The 21,912-nt window shown below is 40.3% G+C and overlaps 2 protein-coding genes across 9 annotated transcripts in view; both read right to left on the bottom strand.

The window, feature by feature from the left end:
• Positions 1-628: 628 nt before the first annotated feature.
• On the bottom strand, positions 629-8,376 carry LOC116679809 (sentrin-specific protease 2). 4 transcript variants are annotated; one of them, XM_032509255.1, is made up of 17 exons: positions 8,031-8,376; positions 6,431-6,492; positions 6,230-6,336; positions 5,856-5,922; positions 5,651-5,732; positions 5,358-5,520; positions 4,520-4,626; positions 4,328-4,410; positions 4,019-4,082; positions 3,885-3,951; positions 3,630-3,773; positions 3,401-3,532; positions 2,527-2,751; positions 2,218-2,297; positions 2,020-2,104; positions 1,837-1,932; positions 629-1,733 (listed from the first exon to the last, which is right to left on the bottom strand). In XM_032509255.1, exons 1-17 carry the CDS (start codon positions 8,207-8,209, stop codon positions 1,671-1,673), a joined length of 1,806 nt encoding a protein of 601 aa, XP_032365146.1. In that variant the 5' UTR covers positions 8,210-8,376; the 3' UTR covers positions 629-1,670. The 4 variants fall into 4 exon arrangements, with proteins under 4 accessions (XP_032365146.1, XP_032365149.1, XP_032365145.1 ...); XM_032509258.1 differs by having other exon boundaries at positions 3,885-3,957; positions 4,034-4,082; positions 8,031-8,375; XM_032509254.1 differs by having other exon boundaries at positions 3,630-3,776; positions 8,031-8,374.
• A 1,403-nt stretch (positions 8,377-9,779) lies between these two features.
• LOC116679818 (pericentrin) overlaps positions 9,780-21,912 on the bottom strand; it is a 29,839-nt gene continuing 17,706 nt past the window's right edge. For 2 of the 5 annotated variants that reach the window (XM_032509275.1, XM_032509277.1), the window contains 19 exons: positions 21,593-21,745; positions 21,250-21,420; positions 20,113-21,141; positions 18,933-19,103; positions 18,563-18,752; positions 17,897-18,231; positions 17,695-17,797; positions 17,326-17,498; positions 16,973-17,248; positions 16,415-16,572; positions 15,903-16,032; positions 14,770-15,561; positions 14,453-14,653; positions 14,115-14,324; positions 13,349-13,572; positions 13,186-13,265; positions 12,949-13,090; positions 12,730-12,857; positions 9,780-10,253 (listed from right to left, as the gene is read on the bottom strand). In XM_032509275.1, coding sequence (XP_032365166.1) covers positions 10,210-10,253; positions 12,730-12,857; positions 12,949-13,090; positions 13,186-13,265; positions 13,349-13,572; positions 14,115-14,324; positions 14,453-14,653; positions 14,770-15,561; positions 15,903-16,032; positions 16,415-16,572; positions 16,973-17,248; positions 17,326-17,498; positions 17,695-17,797; positions 17,897-18,231; positions 18,563-18,752; positions 18,933-19,103; positions 20,113-21,141; positions 21,250-21,420; positions 21,593-21,745 — 4,710 coding nt within the window. In that variant the 3' untranslated portion in view covers positions 9,780-10,209. Of the gene's footprint in view, positions 10,254-12,729; positions 12,858-12,948; positions 13,091-13,185; positions 13,266-13,348; positions 13,573-14,114; positions 14,334-14,442; positions 14,654-14,769; positions 15,562-15,902; positions 16,033-16,414; positions 16,573-16,972; positions 17,249-17,325; positions 17,499-17,694; positions 17,798-17,896; positions 18,232-18,562; positions 18,753-18,932; positions 19,104-20,112; positions 21,142-21,249; positions 21,421-21,592; positions 21,746-21,912 lie in introns of those variants that run through there. The other 3 variants (XM_032509276.1, XR_004329514.1, XM_032509278.1) reach the window with 3 other exon arrangements.

Below are 21,912 nucleotides of genomic sequence, written 5' to 3'. Positions count from 1 at the left end.
AAAACAAATACAAACCAAACAAACAAAAATAAAGCTAAACAAACAAAAAACGAAAAAGGTGATTTTATCTGCGGTGTGTATTATTTCCAGTTCTGGTTTGAATGTCAGAACGAATAAATCCATGGAACGAAAGCGCCATCTCAATAAAACGCCGACAAAAATATTTGACAGAAAAGCAGGTATTTAAATGCCAAATAAACTAACTATAATAATCGATTTGTTTAATGTTCCCCTTTTCATTTTAATCAGGAAATGCAATTTTGGGAATGCATGTTGGCACTATTTACTAAGTGTATATGTAACTTCCATTGCTACTGCACAAATTTAACACCCCTAGACGTTTATTTATCAAAAACTAACTTAAAATTAACATAGAGGCTACTTAACAAAAATGACAACAGTTGTGCCGGCCCTCTAAGTTATAAATACAGCTATACAATATAAAAATTCATACTGGGGCGCTGTTTGCAATAAAAAGCACCTTTTGTTATAGGTTTATTGACAATGTATTAATTCTCAATAGCTGATTCAGTGACAATATAGTTGTGTGCCTGCTCTCCAGTTTGCATTACAATCCCTGATGTAGCAGACTACCAAAACAGAATGCATTTTTAATATAATATTGTAATGTATTGAGATAAATGTGAATTTATTGTAAAATAGATTTTAAATCATGCCATTCAGCTCCAGTTGACACCTCTAGTAGCTCTGCATGAGTCATTCAATATATCAAACTCCATTTTAAAAAAAATGAAATACTTTATTACAGGGAGAGGAAAAAAATAAATCACATTTGAAAGCATTAAACTCAGACATGCATGTGTGTACAGTAATTTGCTATGCAGTATACTATACTTCAGTAAACATAATAGCCCTAAATAGCCTCTTGTAATATGCTCATGGAAACAATTCAGACACAACAGCGCCTTATGTTAACAGAAAAACAACTCTTAATGCTTCACTCAGAGGTAAAACAAACTTTACACACTCCAAAAACAGTCTCTCCTCCAGTCATGTCATAAATAATAGCAAAACAAACATACAAGCATTCAACCATGTATCTTTTGTCTGAAAAAGGGACTGGAAAGGAGGTATTTTGATTTTCATTGTCTATATGTCACAGAGAGATTGAGGTTCATGACTAAATAGCATTGTAGTAAGCTCTGCAGATCATAATTGGGAGGGGAACCGCCAAATTGCACCAAAATATCACTGACCAGCAACAATATTAATTCTGAGTCAGATGTTTAAGTTTTATGTGCCCAAGTAACTCCCAAAAATATACAAAAGGGCTGAGGGCTAAAGGCACTTCAGGCAGAACCTCAAACAGAACGAACAAAGTCAATAAAAAAAGCAATTCACTCAGTAGTGCCAAAGCTTGTGTAATACATACACTTCTTATTTCCCAATAATGTCTCCAATTACAACTCAGAGATTACAAAGTGTTAATACGTCCCAGACAGAAAAAGATAAACAATCACCTTTTAAGACTATTGTGTTATAATTTCTCCAGAACAGAACAGCTACACTGGGTTAGATTTCAGTCAGTGGAGTCCGCAACTTTGGCCCATTCATATCAGTTTCTTCCCAAAGTAGTTACTGTACACAGATGTTGCTCCCATTGAGAAAGTCACTGTTGTTAGGCGGTTCATTATGATTCTCGCAATCCCCTATAGCAGCTTCTGATTGAGGATTTCCCAAATCATTATTTTCCTGAAGAGAGGCATGTGGCACTGTAGACAAAGAAGACAAATGTTACTTTCAGCAAAAAGTAAGTTGTCGAAAATAAAACAAAACTAAAAGTGTTACTATGTTAGGTGAACATAAAGTGTATACTTGTTTAAAGGTGAGAGGCCTTCCTTTTGCAATATAGTCAGCATATTTACAGGCAAAAACACCACAGTCGCTGCCATTTTTCTGCTGCGGAATCTCCTATAGAGGCATGACCAGAGTACAAAACATTAATCTTAAAAAAGAAAATAAATTTAGTCATATGTCATTTATCTCAGTTTGTCTTACAGTGGGCCTTAAGCTTCCAAAAGTCCATTTGGCACTGTCAAGCTCTCTGCCTTTCTTTGCTTTGTGCTCCTCTTTAAGGTAGAGTCTGGAAAATGAGCACATTGATGTTATTCATTGTGCAAGAAATCAAGGTGATACATGAAAGAAGAATTTAAAATGGCCAGAAAACTAAAGCTTAAGAGCACAATGAGGACTCACAGTAAAAGACTACAGAGGTCATCGTGTCTCTGGCCCATCGAGTCATACGACTTAACTGTCCTGGACTTTAAATCAATCACCTGTAATGAGAGAGGGAGGAAAGAAAACATTAAAATATACAGTATTATCACCCCTTTTTAATTTTTCTACAGTAGTCCAGTAGTTGATGAATTATAATACATGTTTATCCCGTTCTTACACCAAAATTGCTCAAGCATTTAAGGCACCGTTTGTCAATAATTACCAAATGAAAAATGAGGAATGTGACATGGGGACAAACATCTTATAGTCATTGTGGTTCTGACTCACAGCCATTGCCCAGTGGACGCCGAGGTGCAGAGGGACCAGGATGAGGTCGAAAAGGAAAAGGTCGACAGCCTTGGTCCAGCGCTTCACAGCAGCGTGTCCTCCGGCCCGCCCGCCTCCTCCACCCCGCAGCTTTGGGAAAAAGAAGGTGCTGAACGAGTAGATTTTTAATCCTGCTGCTTCACCAGAGCAACGCTCCATGACAAGGGACAGGTAGAAGTTTATCACCTTGGTAGAGGAAACAGAGGAGGCACAATAGACTACAATACATTAGATATCTAACTGTTATCTCTTAGTTTTTTCACTAGAAAAATAGGGGACTGAATTCTTTAATAAATTTGACATGATAATACAATTTGCTCAAAAATAAGATGAGGTATTGCATTTTAATTCATATATAACTGTCATAAACAGTAATTGCCTAGTTAAGTTATTGTCAGCAACACAGTAGTGTAGAAGCAGTATAGTAAGAGGAATGCTCACATAATACTGAGCATCACAGTTGTATTAACCTCATTTTACAATACTAATTTAAGAAAACAGGTCACAAAACAAGCTCCGTTTCCATGGTAACTGTGTGCAGCAGCTGCTACTACCACCAAGAAAAACTTGTCTGGTATGCCAAACATTGACACTCCACACACAGAGACCACTTAATGAATACACTGTTCATAAAGAGACAGGTAGCATTAACTTTTAATGCGTTCTGCATTTTCATTGGAAACAATAAAAGCTTCAACACCAATGTGTGTTTGAATATGACAAAAGTTGTACAAGCAACAAGACCAACATTCTTCACTGTTGAAGGAGAAGTTGTGTGGGGGAATTCCACCAGATGGCAAAAGTGGAAAAATGTAATGGAAATAATAGTACATACCTCATCATTGAGCCAGCCGCCTTCCTGCAGTGTGGCCAGGTCTCTCTGTGTGATGCGTAGTTTGAAAGCCGCACTGAGAACGAGGTTGGGATCACTCTGAGCCAGCGCACAACTCACCTCCACTGTCATTTCCTACACAACAAGACAGCAAACACATGAAATATGACAAATAAATTGTATCCATGCTTTTTTCAACACAGTGACTACACCCCACTCCTGACCATCTCACCTTGGTGAGCCTGGGTATGTCCTCATCGCTGTGCCGTGTATGTGCAGAATGTGTGTCAGGGAGACTGACTGCAGAAGTCTCTTTGTCCACTAGATTTAGGCGAGTAGCTACTTCTGTAGAAAGGTCCAAATCTGCTGCTTGTTCCTGCTGCAACACAGGTAGAAATTACAGAAATAAAACGTATGTATTTTTCACCCATAGTTACGACTTAATGGTTGCTTTGACATGTAATGAATGAGCAAGAGAAATTACTACCTTTGCACATCTAGCTGGCTGTGTGTCCTCAAGGGCTCCACTGAATGTCTTCGTAAAAGTCAAACTACTCCGCCTGGAGAGGAATTATGAAGAGTTAGTAAAAACAAACACTACCTACTCGCCCACACCCCCGCCCACACAAAACTAACCTGTCCTTGGTTGCAGATGCATTCCTCCATGTAAACACACTTGGTGCAGCTGTACAAAAAAAGACAGTTGAGCTGGTTTAGATACATTAGAACATGTATAATGATGTGGACATTTTCTTAACCTAGTTTAAATCAGCGGCCTTTGTCTAAATTGGTCTGTTAATTTAAGAAATTGTTCAAATATATTAAAAACAAACAACTAGGAGGCAATTACAACCTAAAAAAGGGACCTGGAACTCTAGCCACAGATTCAGATCAGTCCCTTCACAGGTTGGAGGTGAATAGGCGTCGTACCTGTGTATCCCGTCTTCCTGGGCACAGATTCATAGGCGTTCCCTGACGCAGCAGTTTTGTGATCAACCTGTGAAAGTGACTCACTAGAAGCAGAAGGAGAAAAGGATATTAGAGTAGCGCATGTGCTACCGTATGTTGTTTTATAAGTCTTGATGAAATTCTCAAATACTTCCCATGGATGGTTATACTCACTCTTTCGGTTTTGTTTGGGTGAAAGGTAGTGGTTGGCTTTTGCTGTATTTCTCGGTCACCATCTCCAGTAAGCGCCTGTAGTGCTCCTTATTGTTCTGCTTTATGGCCTGAAGGAAGAACACAAATAAATGATAACCAACACAGCCAAATGGTACAGAAAGCATTATAAGTGGTGTTATGAAGTGATTTTCAACTTAAAACTACATCTGATCTTCGGAATGCTGAGAGGGGTTAATGGGGACAACTGGTTAAAAGGTTGAAACTTAATTAAGACAAACTTTGAGAGTGAATTTGACTCCTTCAACCTGTCCTTAAAAAGGGGGGAAAGCTACTGGAGGCTGTACTTCGGGACTGTTACTAGATCTAGACTGACATATCAGCTTGTTGCTGTTATCATATTGGTAAATAAATCGGCTGATAAGGTACAAGAAATTGCAGTAAAAAAAAAAAAAAAAAAAGCCAACTTATGTTTGAGGTAATTTAGAAACAGTGTTTGACCACCAGAGAGCACTGCCAAGTTTATTTTTTACTACTACGTTAAATGTCCCATTCAGTTTGTCTTTTGATCACATCTTTTTTCTCAAAAATACAAATATAAAATGGTATCTGTATCAATATTGTTTATGTGTTATTGTTGGAAAAAATGTTACTATCAGTGTGTATATCATCACCAAATTTATTAAACTCACAAATATTGATTTCAGAGTTGGCCTCAAAAATCTAGTGTTGGTTGGAATTATAAAGACTCTAAATTTATATCAAAATTGTAAAATTAATGACATCTAAAAAGTATCCTTATTTAAGCCTAACCAATAAAGCCCAAAAATGACAATTTTACCTCTTCCACGGTAAGACTGGGCTTGTAGCAGCGGTTGTGTCCAAAGCCATTGCAAGATGGATCAGGATTAGTGGTTCCCACCCTCAGAGCAGGTCTGGAGGGTAGCAGCTGGAGGGAGCCTCTCCTCTCCCTGTCCTTACCCCGGTCAGGGAGCCCTGCCCCACTGATTCAAAAATATTATGCACATTAGCAAGGGCACATTTTCCAAAGGTGATACTGATGGTTAGTCCTAGATATATTTACAGCAAACTGGGTGAGTAAAGGCAAAAGGACCGTAACAGTAGACCACTTGCCTGTATTTCCTCATTAAAGGAGGCGAGGAGCTCTGAAAGGGATTCTTCCCACTCCTCTCATTCACTCCACTTACTGGTATACCTGTGGAGAAACATGGGGATAAGGACGAGAGGACCACTGAGTAAAGAACGTGGATGAAACAAAGTGACATAAATACAGTCAACAGATCATTCTTCTCCTGCAGTACCAGCTGGCTACACTTACTCATTCTCCACTCAGTACTGTTCAGCCATGAGGTGTGGAGCTCATCTATTCCCATCAGCGTAATAGGCTGGATCAAAACAGGAAATGCAGGGTAATTAAAGATGGAGAATACAAATCACAGATGTAATGCCAGAGCTTCAAACTTAAGTTGCGCTTACATCCTGATCTACTTGTTATCTAACTCAAATGCAACTTAATTAACCATTAGTTGAATTAAGTTTTTCTACCACATTTTTATATAAATGATTAGGAACCTGGTCACTGCAGAACAAAAAGAAATACAGGAGTCACACTGCTGAATGTTTTAGCCGCTGCGCATCCGTGTGGATCAGATTTTGAATGCCCATGTGTGATGGAGGAGTTGGAGCACAAACCTGCGTCTCTTCATAATGTCTGGTCTTCTCACATCTGGTCGGTTTCTGCAGCCTGAGCAGACCTGCTACCCCAGACAGCGTCTTCTTCACAAAGCTAATGACTACATCTGGCACACAGGACACCACAAATCAACAACTGTCTTCATTTGTGGGAGAGTTTGGGAATGAATGTCAAGATTTTCTGTTAGAAACAAAACAAACCTAGCCTTCGTCTTTTCACCTCTACCTGGTCACTCTGGCAGACACTGTCTGCAACATCAACACTGTAACAGGAAGAAAAAAAGTTTGAGATGGGTGGTACAAACAATATGAAATATCACAATGATTCTGACTCAATAACAAAATATCAACCATGTGATGGGTTAGCTTCAATTTGTGCCGCTCATATATTTTGAATCTCAAGTTGTCAGTTCTTTAGGTACACCTGCGTAAAATGTATTCAGTCTAATGCAACAGTTCTGCAAGAAATCCTACCTTCATGAAGAATATAATGTTCAATTTTTGTTGAAACGGTTTTATAGTGGTTTTGATTTAACTTCATGTTCATTTAGGAGGCTGCCGTTTTTTAGTGTTTCTTGGTCTACTACCAAGGTCTAGTACTTGGTGCAGATATAAATGAGGTAGACAAAATATTGAAACTAAATATTTTCTTTAAATTTTGTTTGGCACAACAGTCCGGGGAAACTATGATGGTTACCGTCCAAACACAAACAACATGTATCTTCTGTGATATAAAACAGAAAAAAGCTAAAAACAGAAACTGTTCTGCTTAAGAAATAATCTTCATGATATCAAAATAGTTGCTATTACAAGTGTATCAAAATGTATTGTTATACCTCACTTACATAACTAACATACTAGTAGTACATACTAGTACATAATAGTACTCAACATACTATTAAAAAGCACTTCTCTCAACACAATACAATTTACACTGTACCATTACCTACAGCATATATAAGACTGCATTTGCCATTACCTACAGCCTATATAAGACTGCATTAGCGCAAGCATTACATTTGGGTGGCTGTTGATGCCTTCATACAATCCTATAAGCAAAAATATGTAAAATAAAAAGTGTTGATGTTTTATATAGACTATTAATGTTATGCTCAGGAGAGTTAATCAAATTAACAGAAATGCTGTATGGCAGAAAGGACATGTTTAAGATCTCAGTGTGCCAATATCACAATACTTTAAAATAAGGTATTCCTTAAAACCGATTAAATAAAACAGTAAAAACAAGCCATAGAACAGAAAACGGCAAATAAAAATGAAGGTAAAAATACGTAAACGGACTGAATACAGGTTGTATTACTGGCAGAAGTATAGCTATATGATTAGATTACAAATAGTTTCTTAAATTAGGATTGTGGAGAAGTGCCACTGTTTCTATCTCTGAAATGAGTTGTATTTTGCAGCTTAGCTAAATTATTTGGAGGCTGAATACACAGTATTGCAAATGACTGATGATAGTGGAAATGAATAAACATTGGCAATACCAGACGATATTTAAAGTAATAGAACTATTTTATGTTGCTGATTTTTTGCACAGGCCATCGCAATAACGTTAGTGTTAGGTAGCTACCGTTAGCTGGTTAACGTAAACGTAGCTTGATGACTTAAAGTTACCACAGCCACTAGCGGTTAACGTTAACCTCTTTCGTTATGTTATTGATTATTAGCTTTAGATAGCTAAAAACAAATTGACGTTATTAGTGGCACAACAATTCAACTATATTAGTGGACACCTAGCTAGCTGGACAGAGTTGAAAAATAGTCTTTATCCTCAACAACCGACCTCTGGTAGTTCCGTTTAGCCGGTCTGCCGTGGTTATCTTGCCGCTGAGCTCCCGCTTTCACGCCAGGTCGCGTGGGCACTTTCTCGCTAACGTTACCTTTCCCGGGCCACTCGGTGGACGTTTGCCCACTAACGGGCTCAAACAGCGACGAGATTCCGTCAACTATCCATCCATACATCCCAGACAAATACGAGAAAATTGTAGCGTAGTCCAGGACTATTTCACCACAGATAATATGTCAAACAACGATCTACGACACAGCTTCCCGTCGGCTTAGCTTAGCGTTAGCAGCACTTCGATAGACGCCAAAGATGTGCGTCCTTCAATGTTGCTGTTTCACGTAGGGCGAACGTTTTGTACGCCTACGGAAAAAGGGTGGGCGGAGTTCTAAAGTAAAATTGGCATGAAAACAAGAACTGGATGAACGACCATAAGCGGCTTCTGCGGACTTCATAAACAAGCGAACCCCTGACCGAGAGGGCGGATAAAAGAGCGTCAGAAGCCGATCACACGAAAACTGGCTGATCAGATCCCAGGTCTCGAATATTTGTTACGTAGAAATGATCAATTGTCCCTAGTAGACAAACAAATACTGGAAAAATATATATAGTATAATATATAGTTCATTTGAAATAAAAACAAATTGTATTTGCTGCTTAAAACAAACGAGTGTTTTAAACAGTATATGGTGTAATCAATTAAAAATCTCAGGAAAGCCCATTTCAGGAAAAAATGTTAATGGTAAATTAAAATTATGAGGTTGAAATTGTGACTTGTTGACTAAAAACTATTACAACTAAATATCTATGAAACAAGCTTAGTAATAAGTGTTAAATTCACAATCCAAACCTTATTTCTTTATAGTGTAGAGGTTTGGAATATGATTTCTATTTTGGGTTGTTTTGTTTCTCTCTTTCAGTGTTGGGAATTTTATAAAAGCAGGAGTTGATGAATCAAAAACTCTAAGGGGTAAAATAAAAAAAATAAAAAAGACACCAAAGTATGAATCACATCATTGACATTTAAAAGTCATCTCAAGTGTTACTTTTTAAGTAGATTCTTTATAGTTATCTCTGTATTTTAACAATAGAAATTGTAAGTGCAAATTTCACATTTGGTATCTCATAGATCTGACTTACCATGCATTTTATTTTGACTTTTCTTCATGGAAACAGCCATACATAGTAATCATAAATCTCACCAAAAAGTAAAATAAGCAAAGGTCAGGAGTCACTTTACACTATCACAATGACAAAGTAATTAAAATAATCTGTATAGAGAAGCCAAGATGAAACTGGTTCCATCAAGGTGAAAAATTGAGGGGTTTCTGACATTGATGACATTTCACTTTTACAGCGTTCCTAATCCCACTGATCTTTTGTCATGTCTATATAGTTATATTTTAAAGTCTGTTTTCAAGAACCATCCTCTACCTGCCTGTGACCAGTTTAAACTAGTCTGTACATTGTTTATTATCGGCTACTGCAGAACAAAAATCTGCAGTAGTCGATTCCTGGAACTAGTTTAACGTATGTATTTTTTTTATTGTAAACTTAACAGGGTATTGTATTATATTCTTGTATGAAATATTGAAACAGTAGATCCAGTATTATGGTTAAATAAATAAATAGCACACAACAAACATCTAATACGGATTGTTTCTTGAAGAATTTCCAGAATGTCCAAAAGTGACACAAACCACAGAATTTACTTCAATTATAAGCTGCCATAAAAAAAATCCAGTGTTGGGTGTAAACACATTTAAAATGTCAATTTTATGGTAGGAACATAGATAATACAAAAAAACGGTTCACCTTCATGCAATAATGTGCTCACTAGCTATGTCAATCATAGATTTCTAGTAAATATCAATGCAAATTTGGACACATTTACAATGAACAGATCAGTCCTATTTACAAGCACAAAAGTTGATAAAAACATAGTAGAAAAATAACAAACAGTACTATTTAAAACAACAAAAAACATTTGTTCTTGCAACATCTCAAGAGTGCCCTTCAAAATACTATTGTACAGAGAATAGAAAAATTACATTAGAAAACATTGAAAAATAATTAATGTACTTATAAAAATCACGTCTTACAAAAGATTTGTGATATTCCTTTCTACATGGGTGTAAGGCATGGACAGGTTTGGAACAATATGAAGACATTCTTCCATTCAGTGATCGGATAACTTCGGGTCAGGCTGGAAAACTGATGGACCTGATAGGAGACACACAAATTATCAGACCAGGTCAACAGCTTCTCTTTTTGGGGATTTAAGAACATAAAATACATAACTGTCTATTGTAAAGTTCTCAGTAAAACCAAACCACAAGTGATGGTCTGACTTGTATTCCTAACATATCTAGACCAAACCCAGCCATCGTGTACATGCTTTAAAGAATACATGTCCTGAATTAAAACTCTGACTCGATGTATAAGCAATCAATAGAGTTTTGTAATTGCAGATATTTTTGCCATTAGACAACTGTAATAGTGTAAAAACACCTACAAAAATAAAATGTTAAAAAACTTCAATATTTGAATTAACATATAAATGTTTTGTGGGTGAATATCTGACTCTACAGCTCAACCTTAACCCTCTTAAAGTAATTTAACACAGATTGCAGAACCTTCCATATCATCACCAGATGAAATATGTAATATTGAGTTCTGAAAACTAATACATGAGAAAATGCTACTGCAATTAAAAAAAAGAATCAAACATGACAAATAGTCCACAATCATACTCTGGTCTTAGAGGGTAAATGTCTTGCAATTTTTTGTTATTGTAACAAAGTTACAGTTGACGAGCCACATTTTCTATTTCCTACACCAGGTTTTTCTTGTTATAGGATTATACTATGATTATACTATGACTATACTATGACTATGTTACTACGGGGCAAGGGTCATTTATTACTCAGGGTTTCTGGAGGGTTCACCAAGTTAAATCCAATACTTTTACAATACCTTTTTAATACCACATGGAATGCAATTTAATACCCGCATTGTCGAATATCCCATCAATCACATAAAAGTACCACACCAACAAGATGTTTTCAATTGATTTTCTTACAATGAAGGATTTGTTTGAATGCCTAAATCTAAATCCAAGTTAGTTAATGTTCATATCGTTTTATTTTTGAAGATTTATTTTAGGCATTGTCATGCTTTACTTAGACAGTGACAGAGAGGAAAGGGGGGAGAGAGAGAGGAAAAGCTGTATGTCTTTCTGACATGTACGGAAACAAATGGCTGGCTGTATAGTCTGGCAAAGAATGGGCTTTAATATGAATTAACCAATATAGGAGGATCATAAACCTGCAGGGTATGTACATTCCAGACAGTGTTAGCACCTCTATTAGTGCACTCAGGATAGGTGCTGACTTTTTATCATTCACTGAGAGGTGCATTGTGCTGCTTTATCATTTGGTGGAGTGAGTATGTTACACTCACATTCACCTGGACCATACAGGTACAGGGGTGACAAGCAGCTCAGGTACAGCCATGTCCTATTGTCCTGCAGCCAGCGCTGCCGATAACCAATCATATCTGGGGAACAGGCTGATTGTATCCTCCTTTCCTCTTTAGGGGGCAGGGTTAAATGAGTCTTGCTTGCTAGGTTGGGAGATGGGAGAGCAAACAGGTTTTGTTGGATTTAATAACATGCTGTTTTGCAGGAAGTGTTAGGACACCTGTCAGAAAATCTGATTTTTTTCCCCCTAGAATTATTGGTCATGTAAAGAACTCTGTGGCGAGCAGTGCATTTTCTCTGTATATATATGTATATATATATATCTTTCATATTTCACCTGAGGAAGGTCTGCATGACCGAAATGTAATAAAATATTTGTGTAATGGACAGTGTGAGGGACTTAAAACCAGACCAGAAAAGGTGTGCAAAAGCACTTTTGAATATTGCATAGAGAAATGGGGAAAAACACTTCCTGGAAAACAAGCCACCAAATTAGGAGACATGCATCTAATGCTGGGATCAGACGACACAATTGTTTTTGTTTTACAATATAGTTATTGTGTCAGACAGAATTAGAGTTTTAAATTCTGGCCATGACTCAGTCTTTTTGACTTGCATGACATATTAAGGTGATTGGTAAGGTGCCAGGAAACAACATTACTGTTCCACCTGTCAGCACCTACATGAGTGATATTAACCTGGAAACATAATAGACTGTTGCGCCTACAACTCATTTGTTTGGTCAAAAGCATCGGGCTAATATTGTACAGTCTGATCTTGGCATAAAAACTATAAAAACATAAACCCATTGCCCTGTAACATCTCCCAGTGTGATTTCACTCGCTAATATCCCAATTAGGCCCTTTTAACCCAAGTTAAGTTGTGCTTAATAAAGGCGGTTTTTGAGTGGGATGCCTTGAAATTTGTGGGTACCATCACCAGTGTAATTTCTAACCTAACTGTACGCTGCCCAGAGCCTTGTGCAGCCAATCATTGATAAATTATAAACACAACCATGTTTGCCATGGAGCAAAGTGCAGTGAATGACAGCCAGCAAGTGACAGTGTCCCAATCCTTTAACCGATGAATGGACCCAGTGTTGACCTTACCCCCAGTGTTTCCCATCTGCATCAAAATGTCATCCACCTTTGTGCATTCAACTCAGTCTTCTGTGCTATAAAGCAATTCAACTGTTTACCCATACTTAACACTGCTCACCTTGTCTTGCCCCCACCAACCGTTGCTGGACTTTCTCTAGATGGAGGATATATTCTGTCAGAGATCGTTCTGGATCCTGAGACGTTCCTCCTGAATGCTCCGAGGCCAGAGAGGTGCTGGAGCACGACCTAAGGAATATAGAAATGAAATATGACTATAATTCCATTTGAATATTTGCGAAGTCCCCTTGACAATCTGAAGTGGAAGAAGAGCCCAAACCTGTTGCGCAGCCTGAAGGGTGATTTTGTGGGTGGAACGAGAGCGGACACAGTCTCTGTGTGGACGGCACTGCTGTCTCGGTTTGGTGGCGAGTCAAGATTTAATCTTGGCTGTTGTTGCCTTAAAACTTCAGCTTTAGGCCCTGTAGGAAAGACTGAGATTAAAAATCCACCCTCTCACCCACACCCACACCTACACACAATGCATATCATCATGAAATGCATTCACTGAGCTGACCTGGAGCGTGCCCATTGACAGTCCCCGGTACAGATAATCTTCTGATCGCTTTCTTCCATTTCCTGGTCAGGAACCTCATTCTGAAAGAAAGTGTGTGATCAGTTGTATCCATAGACAAGGCTGAGGTAACTCGTACATCTTTACGTCCTGGTACGCTCCCCACCTGGAGACAGCAATGACAACTTGTACAGCAGCCTTAAATCTCCCGAGGGGTCTGTTCTGGGAGAGGGAGGGTGATGGCCGTGCCCCCATGCGAGCGATGAGACACAGTGTTGCCTGCTCGCACTCCTGGAAACCTCCCAACAGCAGCAGCAGGTAACGTTTCTGGTACACCAGAGCTTTCCTGAAGCTCTCAGCACGCAGGTAGCGCTCATACAAACGCTGCATCTGCAAACCAATAAACTGGTTTTAATTGTTTCATCACTGTGTAACAACAGTAAGATGTTCAAGTTGACATATGCCAACATTGCATTTCAAAGCTATTTTACATTTAAAGCTTTAGTGCGTAACTTGTTGATATTAATAAACGTCTTTTACATTCAAGCCATTGCCAAATAAGTTGCTACAAAGCTAATTAAGACTATCAGCGCCACACAATTCTCTCTGTATTTGTCAGCATGGATATGTTCAGGGGATTGTGGCGTTCGGTGACTTTCCCATGCAGAAACTCGAGTGAAGATAATGACCACTTCTGAAGAGTCCATGTTTTTTTAATCCTCCTTTTCTCTTTAGCTGCTAGCAACTGCAAAGAGGAGGGGTTGGGGGCGTGTCCCAGATCACGTAAGGCTTGTATCATGTGGACTCGCCGACAGTGTTGTTACTTAGAATTCCTCATTGGGGCGACTGAAACTACGCACTACAGCTTTAAACCAACATGTAGTAATTAAACAGTTTGGATTCACCAAAGTGTGCATGTGTTTCTCACTGACCTTGCAGTTGCTGGTCACATCATTGATGGGTCTGTTTTCAGTTTCCGTGGTGACCTTGGCAAGCTCCTTCTCGGTGCGCCGCAGCTGTCGCTCCAGGCAGGTGAGTCTATGTCTGAGAGTGGCTCTCTCCTGACTCAGTGATGTCACACGCTCCATCAGTTCGGAGTTCTCCTTCAACAACCTGTCCAGCAGACTGGGTGATGACGGCATCTACAGCAAGAAATAGTACATTCATTTTACAACAATCCAGTAACTTTACATTCCTATAACAAATAAATCTATGGCATGGCACCACATTCTGGTTTCACTGAAGTGTTTGTGTAATAACTTCTGTGCACCTGCTGGTTTGGTTGTGTGCTGCCTGCCTGGAAGTCACTTTGGAGATGCTGTGAAGAGCCAGCCATGTGTTGCTGCCCTTTGGTTTGTCCTGACAGCCTCTGAGCAGCCATGTCTCTCTCTTCTCTTTCTAGCTCTTCCAGTGTGCGCTGCAACGCCTGCATGCGCTGCTGGTCCTGTTGCCTCAACAACTCCAGCTCACACTAATGTCAGAAATATTTAAGGCAGCGTGTTTGTGTGTATCCAAAATTATCTCAAATAAGAGCATTACATTTTAAATTTCTAAAGAGGTACTTTTAAGATTTTTTTTTAATTTTACCAGTTTGCTGTTGGTCCTCTCCTGTCGTCGTTCCCTCTCCATCTGCTCTTGCCTCCCCTTCCTCTTCTCTCGCTCCCACTGCTCCTCCCTCTCCCTCTCTTTGTCCTTCAGCAGTTGCAGTCTCTCCTTCAGCTCGGCCAGCTCAACCCCTTGGTGTCTGAACCGCTCTCGCTCCACCTCTAAAGCACAGCTGGCTTCCTGTTTCTGCTGCTGCAAGGTTTCCATAGCTACGCGATGTCGGGTGGAGGCCTCCTGCTCCCTCTGCAGCTCCACCCTCCTCGTTCGGTCCTCCTCTTCCCATTTCCTCCTGCTCTCTAGGGCCTCGGCCCTCAGTTTGTCCATCACAGCTGCCAGCGCCTCCCCTTGCCGTCGCTCCTGCTCTAGCTGGGCGCGCATGTCAGAGATGAACTTCCTGTCTCTGGCGGCATCCGCCTCGTGTCTGCGGCTGAGTTCATCTACCTGCTTGGAGCAACGGTCTCTCTCTTTATCCAGCTTGCTGTGAGCATCTGCGAGCTTGGAGTGAATTTCAGTTAGGCGCGATTCCGCTTCAGTCAGAAGGCGCTCAAGACGTGTCTTGTCTTGCAAGTTGAGCTCTTGTTGGTGAACAGAACGTTGTCGTTCGTCTACTAGCTCCTTTTGGGTGTCGTTAAGACGTTTCTCCAGCAGCACACTGCGGGACTGTTCAATCTGAAGCTCCCGTCGGAGGTTGCTGCAGGTCACCCTCTCCTGTTCCACCTGACCCTTCAGAGCCATGAACTCTGACCTCTGCTGCTCAGAAGACATTTGCAAAGCCTGGGGAGAGAAGAGGAGGGTCATCTGTCAGAGCTTAAAAAAGGAAAAGCTCAAGTAACATCTTAAAAAACTCTGAGTTTATACTTTGACCTTTCCCCAAAACAACGTTAAGCAAACTTAAAAAAAACAACTGGTAATAATACTAATACTATAAAGTATTAGGAGTATAAAATATTTTTAAAGAAAAAAAAATTAAAAACATTTTATTTACTATCTTACTAGTCTTATGTATTACTTCTTCTATTGTGCTGTTCTTGTCGGTTATTTCATCATTTGAATACCAGCTTTTATATAAAAATTGACAGTATATTCAATATGCATGTTTTTAGTCCTCGTCCCACCTCTCTCCTTTCCTCCTCCTCTCTGTCCTGACGGAGACTCAGAGCTCTCTCCTGCTCCAGTTGTTGTTGAAGCTCCTGGACTCTGGACTTCTCCCTTCTCAAAGCTTCCTCACCTTCTTCCAGAGCCAGCCTGAAGAACAAAAAGCACAATTGGAATTGTGTGTAACCTTACTTTTCACCACTTTGTGTGAGTGCAACAGATACAGTGAAGAGAACAAAAGGGATTTATATAATGGATTTAATTTAATTGACGTGATAAGTCCAGTCGTGATAAATCCAGTCATTTAATCTCTATTTTAAAAATTGAAATAAACACTGTTTGGTTGCATCCTGCTAGTAACAAACTGGTGATCTTACCCAATATGATTAAAAATATACAATGTGGTCGGTTTTTGTTTGATATGTCAATTTGTGGAGGGGTGGTTGAGCTGGTGTGTGTGTGTGTGTGTGTGTGTGTGTGTGTGTGTGTGTGTGTGTGTGTGTGTGTGTGTGTGTGTGTGTGTGCTTTATACCTGACTGACTGAATTTTGTTTTTTTGCTCATGCTGAGTGTCTTGGGCACATTTCAGTTGTTTCTGACTCTCCTCCAGCTCGGCCCTTAGTTGGGATTCAACCGGTCTGTCAGTCCAGGGCTGATCTCTGTGCCACTCCTCTTCATCTCTGTAGTCAGTCTGCAGAAGAAAGAAGAAGGTAATCAGCAAGACAAAATTTCAGACATTATAATGGCTTTCCTTAAGCCCAGTTCAGACCTAAGATTTGTGATGGGAAAAGTTGCAGCGTTCGGAACTGGCCCCTCTCAAGACAGCTGAGGGTGGTGCCTGCATTAGCTTGTTGAGTCGCCAGTGTTACCTCCTTTAGTGATAGTGACTCAACAGACATTTATTTAAATGAAAATCTTTAAGTTTAATCACTCTCGCCTTATACCTAAAAAAAATTAAATAAAAAGTGAAGGAGGACCTTGCAGTTAAGTATACAAAGAATGTAATAGTGTCGTGCCACTGAGTAAGATTTAAAACAAAATTCCTCGTCACTAGATGATTGCAAAGTATCTTCAAAACCAAATAAACTCACATGCGTGTGTTTCTGGGCCATTCGACAGAGCAGCTCTCGGAGAGCAATTACAGTCTCCTGCAGTGCTCTCTTCTCCTGCTGCCAGCTCATGGGGGGGTTGGAGGATGAATTGTCCCGGGGGTCCAGTATGATTGAGCCACCTTCAGAATGTTGCTCTGTCTGACTCAGTGAGAAGGCTCTTAAGTCGGAGACATGAGGTCGGCTTGAGGAAGTGGCACGACGTTGGGACAAAGTGAGAATTCTGCAGCTTTCTTGATACACTTTCTTTAACAGACCCTGCAGAAAGACACAGAGTAAAATCTAGGCCTACTGTCAAATGAATAGATTTACTGCCAAGTATCAATTAAGCTTACCTGAAGCTCAGGTGACAACAGGTCATCACTGTAGCTCATACTACCCGCAGCACTATCTGTGTTAACTGTGGGGTTCATCCCTCGGCAGCGGAGATACTCAAGAAACTGAGCATCCAGCCGTTCAGTCTGTTCCAGCTCCACTCTCAGCCTCGCACCTAATTCTGAACTCACATCTGAAGCACAAGAACATAAGAGTTAAGTTAATAAGTCTGGTGATATTCAGTTTTTTTCTAATGTCAACAAGCTCCATGAAAATACTACAACCAACAATTAATTTATGCTACTAACAAGCATTGTCTATGTAGCCAAAGCCTGAAAGCACCAAAAACTATTTATTTATTTATTTCTAAAAGTGGCAATAATACTCACTGCTGCCATATCCATCGCTGGCCCATTCTGGTGCTGACAAAGAGGAGGTGGAGCCAAGAGGAGATGGAGGCGTTGTTACGTCAAGTTCTTCCAACTCGCGAACCTTAAAAAAAAAAAAAAAAAAAAATTAACCATATCAGAACCAAAGAAAAGGCCATAATGCTCAAAAACGTAGCATGTATGGAAGTTTAAGACCACATACTTTGTCAGTGTTGAGTGAGTCTAGCATGGAGAAGTTGTCAGATACCGACACAGGGCCCGGGGAGTGGCTACTCTCTGTGGCTGGATCTGGTGTGATGGTCCTCGAGTGTGGAGGCTCCATCACAACCCTGGGAGAGGTCTTGACCTGGGGGAGATCCAGGCCTGTGCTGTTCAGAGCACTGAACTCTGACAGACGAGAGCCAAGAACAGAGGTGTGGAACCGTTCTGGGATTCTGTCTTCAGAGCATTCAAGTCTCCTTAAAACCTCCGGGGAGCTCAGAGAGGCTTCGTCATGAGAGACGCTCACAATGTCCTCAAAAGCTCTGTGAGAAATACCTGACAGATGAAGAAAATAACAGGTTGTCATTATGTCATCATTCTTTAAAAAGTTTCCCTGTGGAGATTTAGACCTCTAATGACACTGGAGTTCTTCTATGAGTGGGTACCCCTTTTGTTCATCTTGTGTATGCAGAGGAGGACGTACATGCACACACATACAGGTGAGATGCTACACAGCCCTACCAATGGTGTCACACTATTCCACTGTCCAATAGGTGGCAGTAACACGTAAAAGTAATTACTTCCATGTCATTGACATTAATGTGCCATAGACTGTACAGAATCTGAAAATATATAGTATATGTTTGAAGCATCATGAAGTACTCACCCTTCTGTGGGTATCCTTGTTGGTGAGGAAGGGTGTCCTGCTGTTGACAGTCTTGTCTCAATTGCTGTAGTTCTCTTTGCTGATAGGCAAGTTCCTCTTCCTGTACGGCCAGGTCTTCTTGTAGACCTTGAAGCTCCGCCTTCAGCCGCTGGTTATCATTCTCCAGGTCGACTAGGGCACGGTCTTTGGTCTGACCGAAATAAGTGACATTAAGTAATAATGTACAATAAAATACAGCTGTCAATACAGCTTATTACACTCAATCCAGTACAGCCATGATTTCAAATAAATTGTGGATTTGTGCAGATGGATGGATAAACTCCTGCAATTTATATCTGATATTCTGTACTCAGTTGTCATATATTCCCACCTGTCCATCCTTGTGTAGTTTCTCAGCCCTCTCTGCACTGGTACTCAGACCCCGTTTCACCGCAGTCAGCTCTGCACTCAAAGCCTGATGCTCGGCTCTCAGTTTGGTGAGTTCAGCCTCACTCTGTCTCAAGGCAGCGTCTGCTTTAGCCAGGGTCACCTCAGCATGGGTCTGAGAAAGAGAAACATTCCTATTAGCAGCCACATAGTTCTTTTCTTAAACTAATTTTCATGAAACCCTACTTCCCCATGCCTTCAACTCGTATTTATGAAATCCTACATGACCCCATACCATAACTAACTTTATTTTTTTTGTCATAGTTTTCAGTTTTTTCTTGGAAAAACTACCGTTCATACGAGCAACAACTGAAAACCTGCATTGCAATGTAACGAGTACCACATGTACATGCTTCATTTTATATCCAACATCTACTGCTAGATACCTCTTTAGTACACTACAACATTGGCTACATTTGCTACAAACTATGTACTTATCAAAAACAGATCAGATTGGAGACATGTAGCAGCCCAACAAATGATTGCAGCCTCAATGCATTCTCTTTAACAACCACAACCTCTTCTTACCACATCCTGCCAAGTTAGAACATAAAGAAATGAAAAATAAAGTGCATCAGAGCTTTAAAAACAACAGCTAACAAAGATTTCCCTCCTGCTTCCTCATTTTAAGGTCACTTCCTCTGTGTTAGTAAGATTCTGTTCTCTCAGGAGCGACGCTGTGATGTGACGTGTTACGGCAGTTAACTATAACCAGATGTGGTCTCGCCTGCAGTCGCTAGCACAGCTGTACGCTAGCAAAAAAAAAAAAAAACAAAAAAAAAAAAAAAAAACGTCCACAAGATATTTCTTGTCTGGACATGGGGGCTGTTTAAGCAGGTTTACCAAGGTATCTGAATTAATTTGCTGGGTAGAACCCAGACCCCCTTCAGCATGGGTTAAAGGAAAAAACTTGTTCTGGTTCTTATGACAAGATTAAAAGGCCCAATCAGTGCTTTTGACCCCCCCCCCCCCCCTCCACACACACCTAAATATATTCATTCCTTTTAGATATGTATGATTGGAAATGACAAGGTGGTTGCATTTCTGTCTTTTGAAATTTTGGTTTACATTTTAGATGTGCTTTTCATGCTGAAACCACAGTTACCCTTGTAGCTGACACTCACCAGAACTTCCTTATGAGCCTCTTCTTGACTGTTTTCCTTCTCGTTGAGCTGAGTGCTCAGGTCCTGGATACAAGCTCTCATTGATGTCACTTCCTGTCTAAGCCTTTCAATTTCCTCCTGGAGTCGCCCCTCCCTCTTCCTCAGTGCCTCACGTTCAGCATAAAGCTCTCCTTTAACAGTATTGAGGTTTGGAATCTTTGTCCTTTCCTCTGCAACCAGTTCCTCCATGTCTACCACCTTGGCTCTCACCTCCTGGACTTGTCCCTCAAGAGTGAGACTGGTTTCTCGGAGGACTTTTATTTCCATTTTCATCTCCTCCTCTTTTATTTTTAGAGTCTTGATCTCGTTCACGCTCTCCTGTTCTTTCTTTTGGAGCTCTGTAATTAGAGAGCTGAGGTGAACGTTCCTCTCATGCACAGTGCTCATCTCTTGGGCTTGAATTTTGCAAATGTCTTTCTCCTCTTCAGATAGTTTCCTCTTTTCTATTCCCACTTCTTCCATCTGTGCTTTGACTTTCTCCAGCTCAGCTTCTTTGACAGTGAGGACACTTTGGAGTTCATCTGCCCTCTCTCTCTGAGCCGTCAGCCTCTTTCCAAACTCCTTGCCGTGTTCTCTGTACTCTTCTTCCTGGGTGAGCAGTAATCGCTCCAGTCCATCTTTCTCTGCCACCGCCGTCTCCAGCTGACTCTGGAGGGCCTTGAGACGAGATCGAAGGGAACGAGAGGAGTTTGAATGACTCAGCCTAAGCTCTTGCTTCAGGCTGTTTGGTCCTCCCACCCTCTCTTGTTCCTGGATGGTAAAGTGGGGAGGTTCAGGGCTAGGAGCCGGCGAAGGATTGATGCTGTCACCATCCTGAGAGTCACTGACTTCATGCAGGTTGGGGCCTAATGTGGCGAGTTCCGCCTGCAGCGTGCTGATGACCTCATGAAGGCGCTCCTCTTCTTCCTGTTTGTCCTGACGCACTCTCATGATTTCAGACTGAAGGTGTTCCACCTGTGAGCGTAGATCTTCAAGCTCAGCCTCCAAAGCCTTTTTGTCAGAAAGATCAGAACAATGAATCAGAAAGTTACATTTTCCTATTCCAATTACGGTCACTTTCACACTGTCTGCATGTATTTTGTGTTAACTTAATCTGACCTTGTTGTCCCTGGTGTTCTCCAACGCCTGTTCCAGTCTTTGGATCTCAGTGGTGAGGTGGTCGATCTCCTGATTTTTCTCCTGAAGTAATGCTGAGGGTAGATTATCTTCCTCCGTCTCACTTTGTTCCTCTTTCTCCTCCTCAAGTATGGTAAGAGCAGACACAGTCTCCTGCAAATACAGTTTTACATACCTGTTTAATAATAGGTTGTATGTTTTTTTTTTTTTTTTTTTTTAAATTTCTTAATGAGAGAATGGATATAAGAAACAAAATCAACACCATGTGGATAAGAAAACCTTTTAAATTTAGCAAATTTAATGAAATTAACCAAATGGCATCTACCTTTAGGGCAGCAATCTGTTCCTGTAGCTCGTTAACATGAGCTGCATTCTGATTGGTCAGTAGCTCCAGCTGTAGTGTGAGGTGTTTTAGTTCAACCTCTTTGATGCTCAAGTCCCTCTGCGCTGTCTCCAGTTGGCCAAGTAGGACCTCCACCTAAAAGATATACCATGTTTATTAAACAAAAGACAAGATGCAGCAGTTTTTGGTAGGGAGTTAAAAATATTGAGCTTTCAGAGTTTTCTATTCCTAGTGTCGGCTTTTAAAAGCTGGATCAGCATACCCATATACATTTTTACCAAAAGGTGGCACTGCAACCAAAT

The sequence above is a fragment of the Etheostoma spectabile genome, unplaced genomic scaffold (assembly GCF_008692095.1).
Source record: "Etheostoma spectabile isolate EspeVRDwgs_2016 unplaced genomic scaffold, UIUC_Espe_1.0 scaffold00018250, whole genome shotgun sequence".
Taxonomy (NCBI): Eukaryota; Metazoa; Chordata; class Actinopteri; order Perciformes; family Percidae; genus Etheostoma; species Etheostoma spectabile.
The sequence above is the reverse complement of the archived record's forward strand: the minus strand, read 5'-3'. Positions and strand labels throughout refer to the sequence as shown.

Excerpts from the sequence above, each read along its gene's own strand:
- LOC116679809 (XM_032509254.1), bottom strand. The coding sequence starts at position 8,209 with ATGTATGGATGGATAGTTGACGGAATCTCGTCGCTGTTTGAGCCCGTT. Across the intron at positions 3,952-4,018 it reads GACAGGTTAGTTTTGTGTGG|TAGTTTGACTTTTACGAAGA; the intron begins GCGGGGGTGTGG and ends CTCCAGGCGGAG. Across the intron at positions 3,533-3,629 it reads ACATACCCAGGCTCACCAAG|GAAATGACAGTGGAGGTGAG; the intron begins GTGAGATGGTCA and ends CTTGTTGTGTAG.